Source organism: Desmodus rotundus, chromosome 8 (assembly GCF_022682495.2).
Source record: "Desmodus rotundus isolate HL8 chromosome 8, HLdesRot8A.1, whole genome shotgun sequence".
Classification (NCBI taxonomy): domain Eukaryota; kingdom Metazoa; phylum Chordata; class Mammalia; order Chiroptera; family Phyllostomidae; genus Desmodus; species Desmodus rotundus.
This window is the reverse complement of record NC_071394.1, coordinates 33326347-33338685: the sequence shown is the minus strand read 5'-3', so window position 1 is coordinate 33338685 and position 12339 is coordinate 33326347. Positions and strand designations below refer to the sequence as shown.

The 12339-nt window shown below is 39.4% G+C and overlaps 1 protein-coding gene across 4 annotated transcripts in view; it reads right to left on the bottom strand.

The window, feature by feature from the left end:
• Window positions 1-12339, bottom strand: part of RUNX1T1 (RUNX1 partner transcriptional co-repressor 1) — a 145392-nt gene that overhangs the window by 43662 nt on the left and 89391 nt on the right. For all 4 annotated transcript variants that reach the window (XM_024572148.3, XM_045181659.2, XM_045181660.3 and 1 more), the window contains 2 exons: window positions 11189-11278; window positions 5210-5391 (listed from right to left, as the gene is read on the bottom strand). In XM_024572148.3, the coding sequence (XP_024427916.1) occupies window positions 5210-5391; window positions 11189-11278 (272 nt within the window). The remainder of the gene's footprint in view (window positions 1-5209; window positions 5392-11188; window positions 11279-12339) is intronic.

Here is a 12339-nt window from a genome sequence, read left to right as displayed (position 1 = left end):
ATGGACTTCACCTCTATAAGCCTCAGTGTTTTTGTCCACAAAGTGGGAATGATTATCTCAGAGCTACCGAGAGGACTATCTGAAAGAATCTGTGTAAAGAGCCGAACACATATGCAGCATTCAGTACCTTACAGCACTTTGTTTTTAAGCTGGGGCACTCAGAGGCTGATGGTGCAGGATCACGGTTAGAAGAGCGTGGACATTCAAGTCAGAGAATCTACGCTCAGCACCCCATCAGGGCCTCTTCCAAGCTGCGTGACCTCAGACACACTACCAGGCCGGCCTGAATCCAGGCGCCGGGACAGTTAGGGGGAAGTGCTGTGTGTTAGTATGTAAATTACTTAGCAGGGGGCCTGACGCATTTTAAGTGCTCAGTAAATAATATCCAGTTATGATTGGAAAGGTTTTATTAAATAGTAGATATTGTCTGAGTTAGCCTGTGAAGGATACATACAATTATGGCATATACAAAGTACAGTAGAGCAGAAACATCCTTCTGAGTATAAACTAGACTGGAGCAGGGCTAGACCCTAGGAGAGCAGGAAGAAATACGGCTGGCGAGTCCAAGTTAAGACTGGAGTACAGGGAGACCAAAATGTCCTCAAAAACCACGCTCTCACATCATGTAACGCAACTCAATGCTATTTCACTAGAATCCTTCACAACTGAAAAGATGTTTTAAAATTTATTTCTACAGGGATGATTATCCACTTCTTGAAAGTTAAGGATCCATAAGGGACCTAACACAAAACAAGAATGTATGAATATAGTATTACTTACATTTTTCACAGGAAACTGAATGCTATAGATAATGTATTATTAATCCTTACAGTCGATTGATCCTGCAATTCCTTGTGAAGTGTACCTATTTACCTTTTCTCTTTAGAAATACAAAAATATTGAAACCTCACTCATCTTACAGAAAAGAAAAACTGAACCTAGCAGTTTCAGCTAGTATGTACTATATTGACAAATGTTATACATTCAGTGAAGGAGGTTCCGAAATGACTATCTTCTGACCCTCCAAACTTCAGTGTCCTCTAACTCATTCCTTAGGCCAGGAAACCTGGCCGGCTAGATCCTCTATTATTAAAAAGATTTATAAAATCACAAAATATTACACTACTGCATTTACCCACTTGAGCAAATACAGAGAAGAAATACGTGAGGGAAAGGGGAATAAAAACACAATTCGCAGTTGAGTTTTCTTTCTTTATATTCTGCACATTAAAACATACTTTGTGCAACTGCAGGATTTCAGGTATGTACATATGCTGGTTTCTTCACTACGAAGCTTTATGACTTCAGTCAAATCCTTAGGGCCTCAGTTTTTCCTCAAGGATAAGAGAAAGGGGTGGCTGGCTGGACCCACAGGCTCCCTCCTAGCTGACAAATCACATCATTCTAAAGTTCAAGCAGGTCTTTTTTTAAAAATAATCTTTGATTATTGGAGGAGGAGGAAATATATACTAATGGCCTTCACAATAAACGCTAGATGTGTTAACCTGTAATTTAAAACATAATTACCTTAAAATGATGGCATGTATTTGAAGGGAATTAATACTTAGCACCAACCTTTGAAATAGCTGGGCTGGGGCAATGTTACCCATAACAAAAACCAATGATAATTCAGTTTGATATCTTAAGCAAGAAAGATTCTCTGAGTCAGAAAACTAGCATAACAGATGAGAACACAATATTAAAGACACATTATAACAAAAAGCTGCAATATCAACACTGTGAAAAGGAATGAGAGCAATGTTAATTAATACAACACAAATATTTTTTAAAACCCTTAATTTTTATGTGTCTGCAGTCTCAAGAAATACAGCTTTCTCTAACTGCTTTTTCTCCCCTCACTCCATGTGGAAGTGCAAGTGTCTCAATGAACCACCATGACGAGCAGTTTTAAAGAGGGCTTTTACCATCTCCGCTCTCTCTTCGAAAGCGGTCACTTCATTTAGCCAGCGCCAAAAAAAGTTCACGTCCCCTTCTCCAGCTTCTCCCATCACAGAATAGCAAAATAGAGGTCCACGATCAATAATGAACTTTTACATACTCACAAGGGGTAGAAATCAAAATTTTCTATTTACTTCCCATAATAGTTTAGAAAGAAATAGTATGGCTTTTCAATGACAACTGTGTTTTTCTAATTTATGTTCTACAATATTCTACCACAGCCCTACAAATCCAGTACAGCAGTTCAGGGACTCACCACAGAGCTACTTTTAAAAGAAAGTAGAATACATTTCACTGTTCCATACAGGAAAAAAAAAGAAAGATCTTGTAGGCTTCCCCAGAGTATTCAATTTTCAGTAAATAATAATAATGCTTAAAAAACCCCAAAAAGATAGAACCGGTAACAATCATAGTTAAGGAGAGAAAAAAGTTAAATCTGCCCAAACCCATTCCTACAACACGTGACAAGGGTCCTGTAGCTTAAATGTGCAGCCGTCGGAAGATGGAAGCCCCCAAAGCTGTAAACAAAATGCAGAGTGCTCTTTATTCATGACAGGTCAGGAACAAATTACCGAAATGTGTTTTCTCCTCAGGTGTCAGTTTTTCCCCCTTTTAGTGACTGATGGTTCCCAGTGTTATTACAGAAACAGATTGATCTTTTTAATGAGCCAGTTTAATAGACTCCAGAATCTCAACGTGGCTGCTCATCCATGTCAGACCATATGCACCAACAAAACATTCAGTAAAACAAAAAAGGCTCTGCTGTGAGACAGCTCCATACTCTATAAAATTTCCTACAGTAGGTCTGGATATACAGATAAATAATCAGAGAAGAGGAAAATGCCTGTGCAAACAAGATGCTGAAAATATATGCAAAGAAATACTATAGAGGCCCATATTTCCTTGGCCCTGATCAAATTCCCACAAGATAAAAGTGTATTTACACAACATATTCCCATTACTCTTCCTGCTAACTCTAAGGAAGTCCATTTGACATTTTTCCATTATAAGACACATTTCAGGGTTCCACCTGACAAAGAATGCTCCACCCGAAGAGCGAGCTTGTTGATCCTGACTCCAGCGGTTACTTCGGTCTATGAGTAACGACAAGGAGAATCAAACTGAAGGCTCTACGAGAGGTCTACCTGGCTGAATACTAACATGCATGCACACACAGCTACAGCTCACCCATACAAAAATGCTGATTTTTTGTGTCACTTATACGAAGCTTTCAATTCTGTGTTAGCACATCATTCAGGGCTTACCTCAGCACTGTCCAAGGAAAGTCTAAAGGCAGAGTACACTAAAATATAAAACACCAGAAAAGAAGCAGCAGGGAAATGGCTGGGAATATAGAGAAATGAATGAGGGAAGTTGCCTGTTATGGCTACTTAGCAGTTAGGGTTTCTAGAATACTTTGTGTCTATTTCCAGCTTTGCCTGCAGGATTATCATTACATTTATCACAGCTATCTAAACCCTCCCCTGTTACCCTCTCCTCCACCCAAACAAATGTTCTTTGTCCCAGTTTCCCACCCAGTCTCTCCCTAATTCTTTTACTACATTGCCGTGAAAAAAATGGAGCTGAAACATCTCAATACCTGCACTCAGTATGGATTTCCTGCAGAGCAAATGGTTAGGAGCAGACAGCATGCACATGCGAATCATCTACCCTTGGGCTGCTTCTTGGATTTCAGGATCGTGTGGATGTGTCTCTCAGACACCTGGACTAAGCAGTTCCCTTTAAAAGCTAAAGTACTAAATGCTTAAATATGGCCAAGGAAATAAGACTTGCAAAAATACTAAGTAGCACCATTAGTAGTTCATATGTGAAGGTGGGTCTACAGTACGCCAGAAGTAAACTAATGTTTAACCTTGGCGTCAGCAACTTTAAACTATTAAGAGGACCTATGTCAAGAGAATATAAATTCCAGAGATGGTAGCATAAAAATTATAGTAACTATATGTAAACTGGCTTGCTTTTAATAACCTGATTTGCAAAGAGGCTGATACATTTAGGGGCAGCCAAGTCGGTTGGTTACACATAGATGTCTCTGAGTAGCTCCAAGGACTGTAAACTCCAATCAATCGGGAACATAATTGTGGCCAAGTGTTGACCTTTCAGTGACTGCTATACTCATGCCTGATGAAAGAGATAATATATAAATGGGGAAAGAAAACAAAGTACATAGCAGACAAGTTTTCTTTTTTTTAATGTGTCTTTTCTTTTAATTTTATTATTTATCTCTAGAGAGAAGGGAAGGGAGGGAGAAAGAGAGGATGAGAAACATCAATGTGTGGTTCCCTCTCGCACGCCCCCTACTGGGGACCTGGCCTGCAACCCAGGCATGTGCCCTGACTGTGAATCGAACCCGTGACCCTTTTGTTCACAAGCTACTCAGTCCACTGAGCCACACCAGTCAGGGCAACAGGTAAGTTTCAAACACTGTTTTCATTTTCAGATTCTCCATATTTCACTAATGCCATATAAAATGTTTCTAATAAGACTTTGCATTCCTACATTAGAAAATTATTATATATGAGGATGAGATAGTAAAGAAAATTATTTTAGTAAGGTGCATGAGCATTTTCATGTATATGCCTTATTCAACAACTGCTTTGTTGAAGGGACTTTACATTTCTCAGAATTCTCATTAAGAGAGCAGAGTTGCTGATAGGATAAATACTGGATGATAAATAAAATTTTTCAGCAAAAATGACATTTATTATCTCTATTATTTAACGTTATCTTCACTCAGTTCACCTAGCTTCCCAGAAGACTTCTCTCGGTTCTCAGAAAAGCGAATTAAATAGCTACTGCATTGTGTTTACTGAGTAATACACACAGGCCGGCTTTCAAAGCCATCGTGTTTGGAGACAACTTAGAACAGCACATTTCCTAACACCAAAGAGTAAAATATGGGTTGAATTATATAATAAATGACAGTTTTAAGAGTGTGTGTCTAAGAACCGTCAGGGGCACCTAGCACATCTGAATATCATTCATCTTCACCTTTTACTTTAATATTATTTGCAACAAAGATTAAGCTGCACAAAAGCCTGACACAGGCCAGAGATTCAACGTTCTGTAGCATCCCAGGCCAGAGAAGGGTCCCCAAGACGGACGCTTGAGCTTATTGCTATTTTGCAAGAGGTGAAGGTCAGCAGTGTAGATGTCACATGAAACGTGTCCTCATACCAGAGGCACACGGGAAAGGCCATGGTTAGTCCACAGTCCTCCTCCCTCTCACCTGTCTGGAGTTCGCCTCTTCCCGTTTTCGTTCACGTCGAGAAGCAGCTCTGAGGAGTCAACAGGTGAGGTGGTGCTGGCATCCAGAAGCAGCTGTTCGTGCTGGGCGAGGTACTGGGCAGGGTTCTGTTTGGCCAGCCTGGCGCAGTGCAGGAGTTCGCGCTGCAGCAGGGGCAGGTTCGCCTGCAGGAGCGTGACGAGAAGACAAGGATGAACCTAGCCCGCTGTCGAACACTGACGGAGCATGCACCATGACTAAACAAAGACGTCCCCGCATGTATGCGACAGGACTGATGCTCAGGCGCACACCTCAGCACTGGGCTACATGGCTAGTCTTCCCCTGAGCCCGGCCGGACTGCCCCACGCGTGAGGTGTCTAAGCTTTATGAGCCACCTCGCCTCTCCGGCTTTCATGGCCACTAAGAACATTGGGACTGGCACCCAGGTATTTTTAAGGTCCTTCATACTAGAATATACTGATAATAAGCTCTACAGGATATGAGGTTCTGGCTCCATCCATAAGCATCTTTTGCTTTCTCACCACGGAAAACAGAGGGCATGTGAAATACATACACACTTCAGTTAATTTCAAAATAGGCTTCCTGACATACTCGTCTTTGTAACTAGAAACTTACCCAGGTAAAACAGGCTAATCCTATGATATATCTCTGGTCAACTACTAACTTGAAGAAAAAAAATACAGAGAGATGAATGTAGACATTATTTTTAGCAATAATCAGATTCATACATTTAAGTAATGTCAGATAACCCAGGTGGAACTCACGTACAAAGCAGCATAGACAAGCGGTCTACAGAAATAATGTGCTGTCACCCTTATTCTAAAAAGTACATGTATTTTAATAGAAGAAATCCTGCGTACCCATCACTCTCACTCCTCCCCAAGCCCAGCACTTTGAAAAAGACTCTCAGAACACGCTTGTTGATATATAATTCTGGCGATCTCAAATGTAATCATAGGGAGGGAGTGAATTTCACACAGAGTAAAGCATTAAAGTGAAAATGGAATTTTACTCTAAAAACTGAACTTACTCTGACATTATCAATCCAGGTTGTTGTTGCTTTTTTTGTTTTTCTTCCCTCACTCTCTCTTATTTTTTACTCTTTCGGAGGGGAGGAGAACAGAGTGAATAGTGTGGCAGAGTGAATGGCACTCATCCCCAATGACACTTACCTCTCCGAATTCAAGGAAAGGTCAGTAACACAAACCTCTGCAGCTCAAGGGTTTATTTGTAGAAACCAGGGGCCATGTACATTAACTAACCCGTCAAGAAGAAAAGCGTTTCTGAATAAAGGAGGGTCCAGCTGGGCCCTCTAGAGTATCGGGGACAGGCACGAAGGCTGGACTTGAAACCCAAGTCCATTTTCCAAAATATTAACCAAGGAACCATCTCATAATAATGCTAAAGCATATTTCTGCACAAGGTATAAATAAAATACTAGGGTATTTGCTAAAGATAAGCACATACTACACTCTGTAGCAATGAAAAAAACTTCCTACCCCAGAAAAATGCTACAAATAAACCCTTTATAGTTACTCTAGAGCACAGGTGGCAAACACAAGGCCCACGGGCCAAATCCGGCCCTTATTTTACCCAGCCCAGCAACCTTGGTTCTATCCAGTGGCAGCGCCGAGCGCTCACTTAACTGTTAAGGGTTAGTTACATTTATACAGTCCTAAAATGACATTCGGCCCTTTGAAGGCAACTGCAAGGCTGATGTGGCCCTGGGTGAAAATGAGTTTGACACTCCTGGTCTAGAGGGTCATGTGGGCAATAAATATATTTTCAATTATTTTTTTAAACTGTCTTTTTTCCTAGTGAAGGTAGATCTCAGGTATATGTGCCATCAATAAAATTAAAAAATAGCAACTCCATGTGAACATTTAAAAAGTTTTAAGAATCATTCTGAAGTATAAGATTTTAAATGTTCATAGCAATGCTATTAATAATAGCCAAATGCTGGAAACAGCCTACCTGCCCATCAGTAAATGGGTAGACCAAAAAACGGTGGTACATTTACACAATGGGATACTACGCAGCAGAAAGAAAGAAGGAACCCCTACCTTTTGGGACAGCATGGGTGGAACTGGAGAATATTATGCTAAGTGAAATAAGCCAGGCAGCGAAAGACAAATACCATATGATCTCACTTATAAGAGGAATCTAATGAACAAAATAAACTAAGGAACACAATAGAACCCCAGGCATGGAAACATGGAACAGACTGAAAGTGATCGGGGGGAGTAGGGAGGAGGATAATAGTGGAAAGATGGTGAAGGAACTAGATAAAGAACATGTATGAGAGACCCACAGACATGGACAACAGTGTGGGAATGGACTGTGGGAGTGGGGGAGGTGGGGGGTAGATGGAGGAGGGCAAAAATTCAGAAAAGAGTAATAGAATAACAATTTTTAAAAAATTTGAATTGTCCAAAACAATATACTGCAAACCTCTCTACCCCTTGATTCTTTCAAAAAGTTCCAAAGATAAAAAATAGTAGGACAAGAATGTACTAATAAAGGACACAAAAAACCTTGGCTGGTGCGGCTCAGTGGATTGAGTGCCAGCCTGAGAACCAAAAGGTTGCTGGTTCAATTCCCAGTCAGGGCACATGCCTGGGTTGCAAGCCAGGTCCCCAGGAGTGACCACGAGAGAGGCAACCACACATTGATGTTTCTCTCCCTCTCTCTCTAAAAATAAATAAATAAAATCTTTAAAAAAAAAGAGACAGAAGAAATATCTTCAGAACTCTTTTAACAAAGCATGAGATTCAGAAAAATGAGAAAGGAGGGGGGGGGAAATGAACAATATCCCATGACCTCCTTCATAGTATCTTCAGCATCCTCATCAAGAGGAGGCACCTGGGGTATCACCACCCCCACCCCCCATACGCACTACAACCAAGGCTGCGGCTCTGCTGTATGAAATAGATTCAGTTGGGACCACAGGTACAAGCTCTATCTGAACATACAGAGACCTTTCAAAAGCAATCAGATTCCTCCTCTCAGGAATGCTAGCAATATTTAACCAAGCAGGCAAACATAGTTATGCCAGCTCAGAGAGACAAATTCCTGAATGATAATCAGGAGAATTGACTCACAGGCTGGACATCTTGTGTGCAGATGTGTTTTGGCAAAGCATTCCCTGGCTTCCATCCAGAAAGAGCCTTAATATATTCAGTACAAAAGCTGATTTTAAGATACATAAAATAGTAATCCTGGAGACAAGTTATAAAATACGCATTTATTTGGCTTTGTGTTATAGATAATAACTTCTTAGTTTCGGGATCAAATATGTTTTTGCAAAGAAGACTGTTCAATAATGGATATGGTTAAAGCATAAATAAACTTTTAAACTGATGTCTGAAAATTAAGATGCTTATAAAAAAAGATGTTGTATCTAAGACTGCTTTGACCAAAAAGTTTTCTTTAAATTCATCTTATCTATATTTTGGTGGGATTCCTGACTTCACGTTTAATACAACCCCTGTCACACGACTGAGTGATTAATAGTAAACACGCATGCCTCCAGTTTCAAATTTAAATGTATGGATGGCACAAGACAAGAGGCTTTCACGTGGTATTCAGTTTAATTTAGTGATTCCATAAACATCTTCTTCCAATTTAAAAAATATGGTAATACAAAGCAATTTTGTTTGCTCTAATTCTGGTGCCAGATTAGGTAATTAGAATGGTGTCTAATATCCTTCCAGTAAATGTTTCTCCATAAATGCAAAATGGAATCGAGGGTCTGAGGGTTACATTAGCTTAATGAAAACAAGACTTTAATGCATATTGTTAGAGCAATGTTTGAATGCACTTATTAAGGCCCGAGTTCCCACAACCATATGGTTTTTGTCATTAATGTCTCCTTTGAGAAAAAGCACTAAAATTAGGGGGAAAAAAGTTATATCTTTGATTCCAATGATCCCAACTAAATGATATGGTAACCATATGGTGTGCAGCGGTGATAGAAGAACATGGAAGTGTCCTTGTAAGCTTTTAAAAATCTTTTTGGCTGCCAACTTGACCCTGAAAGGAGTCTTTTTTTTTTCCATTCCTTTTCTTTCTTTCATTTTTTTTTTTATTGTAAGCAAAGAAACCAGTGGTATTTGCACAGGAAATGGCATTCACATGATGAAGTCTTTACAGAAAACAACTCTCAGAAAACCGAAGATTCTAGACTCAACTGACATATTCAAAAATACTTTGCTTTTAAGAATATATGATTGTAGTATAAGTCATTTTGGAGGGAAATACTAATCCATCATACCTGTTACCTTAAATATATAATTAGAAAAGAATGAAAAGAACGTAATTAAAATCTGGATTTCCATATAAAAAGATCTAATTTATTGATTTGTAAACATTTTCAGAACAAAATTATTTCATTTCACCTCAGTAAGAGTAACAGCAGGAAAGCCTTACCATCCATAAGGTTAGAATTTGGGCTCAGTTCAGACAAGCCTTTCTAGGCTTTTGGATACTTACTGGAACCTTATGTGTCTGATTTAATAAAAAAAATAAAAAGAAAAGATGGAATTTCACACAGGACTCTGGTAGTTATATTTCTGGTGTCTCCCAAATACAGAGCTCTAGGAATTGAAAGGGAAGGTAGACACTCCTGGCAAAGAATGGAATCACAGGCTTCTTGGAGTGCTCCTTTTGAAAGTGACCTCTAAAGGTGAAGGCAAATGAATCTTTCTCATTAGTCAATCTGCAAAGCTTACTGTCAGTACACAAATAGGTTTGTTCTGCCTTGGGTGGGTGGCTCAGTTGGCTGGAGCATCGTCCCCTGCACCAAAAGGTTGCAGTTTAAATCACTGGTCAGGTTGCAGGTTCAATCCCCAGTTGGGGCACATACATAGGGGAGGGAACCAATCGACATTTTTCTCTCACACTGAAGTCTTTCCTGCCTCTCTCTCTCCCCCTCCCTCCCTTCTTCCCTTGCTAAAATCAATAAACATATCCTTGGGTGACAATTTTAAAATTGTATTTTAAATGGGTTTGTTCTTCGACATTATTCACTGAAAACCTACTAAGCCTGAGCAATATACATACCCAAATCAAAGGAACCCTAGTAATCTGCTTTTCTATCAAAACTATCAATTCTTTTAGCATCCATCAGTGAATTAGCCACGTGCTTTGTCAAATAAAAATGTCCCTTCTTTCTACTGTGCACTCTTTTTATGTTTTCCAGTTGCTTTATTGAAGAGGTAGGTGGTAGTTGGAGGAGAATGGAAAACCGAGGATTCAAAACCTCTCTAACCCACACCTCAGACAATACTCAGACAGACATACCCTGGATCTGTCACTTCTTCCCAATTTCTTAACTGGGAAAGGGATGAAGGTTGTTGCAAAAATGAAGAGACAGAAAAAACTCTGAAAAACTAAAAAGCACAGCCAATGTCCTGTTCATTCTAAAGACAAGCAAAATGTAAAATGTAATTCAAATGACCAAAGAACAAACAAAACCTTTACTCAAAGAGATTTCTCAACTCTTCTTCCAAAGTAACTATTCAAAACACGCTGTATTATCATTTTAATGCTACTTCAGCCCTGGCTCAGTTGGTTGGAGCATCATCCCATAACCAAAACGGTTGCAGGTTTGATTCCTGGTCAGGGCGCATGCCCGAATTGTGGGTGTGATCCTGGGTTGGTGCACACACAGGAGGCAGCCAATCAGTGCCTTCTCTCACTTCAATGTTGCTCTCTTTCCCTTATTCTATTTCTCTCTAAAAGTAGTGGAAGTGTCCTTGGGTGAGGATAAAAGTAAAAAAAAAAAAAAAAGGCTTCTTCAGAAAGGACCATAAAACCATATACATTCAGATAGTTTTCATCCATTAAACTGAGTCAAAGCACCCTTACATTTCTGAGCCCCTCCCTCCTGAACAGAACACTGTTGTGACTTAGCAACAATATGGTTCGAAATCCTTTCCAGACCAGTGAGCTGTGCAATACCTTCAAAAATGGGATGACAAAAGGTCGCAGTGGGAAGTTAGTAGCTTCTTGCAGTTTGGAATGAAATTCTTCAATTGTCAAAGTAGAGTTCTGTGGAGCAAAATATGTATTATAAACACATTTGTCTCTTGGTAAATAGTAAAAACACCAAGACTAATAAATTAATGCTGTTATAACACAGTGTAATAACCAGCAGACACACATATAGGAAGCACTATTTTCAATATAAAACTGACTTTGCAAAAAATATCACGTTATAGTTTATTGTATCGCCCACTTCTAAAAATAACCGCTCAAAATGAAACATGGTAAATATGTTACTTTGAGAATAATGTGCAAAGTTTTGTCAGAGAAGGCTCTGCATTTACGGAAAACATTTTAATATTACCTTTATGGAAAACAAACACATTTGGATGTATTTAAAAGCACAACTGGTCATGTAATGGGCCAAAGGCAAGTGTCAGAATCTCAATTTACCCCCCATGTCATGTCTGTGTTACCGCCAGTATGAATATTCTTCCCCTGTCATCTTACATTCTTCCTTTGTCTCCCAAAGCATCCTTGCTCAGGATAACAGCTTAGTTGGGAAGTGTGTTGTGCTATTAAAGCCAAAGAAAAGGTTTGGGCCTTCTCTGATTCCCTGAGCCTTATAGAAGGTAAAAAAATTTCCCAGTTAGCAAAGCTATTTTATTTAGCATTGAAGCAATATGTATAGTTCAACCCAAAAGAGACTATAAAATGACTCAAATTCACCCCTAATCTGTCCCATATAAACAAGCCCAAAATACTCAGGGTTTGTAATCTGCAGGGAGTAATCTATACTGATGAAAGCATCTACTTAACAGACAACCAACCTATTATTAAAATGTTGAATAAATTAACTATATTTGGCTCATTTTCCTTAGTCCCTAGGCAGAATCACAAGTACAAACTTAGGTCTCAACTTCAAACGTTCCATTACCCTCATGCCTCACAAAATTGGGGTATTTGTGACCATACAGCTTTCAAATAGTTTCCCCACTTTTTTTGTACACTTCCTTTTCCTTTTATGACAAAGTATGGGGCACCAAGATCTAAACTTTTATACCCCCAAACTCACAATATCTTAACATGAAATTATGAATAAACACTAGCTTCCTATCTGTGACAAT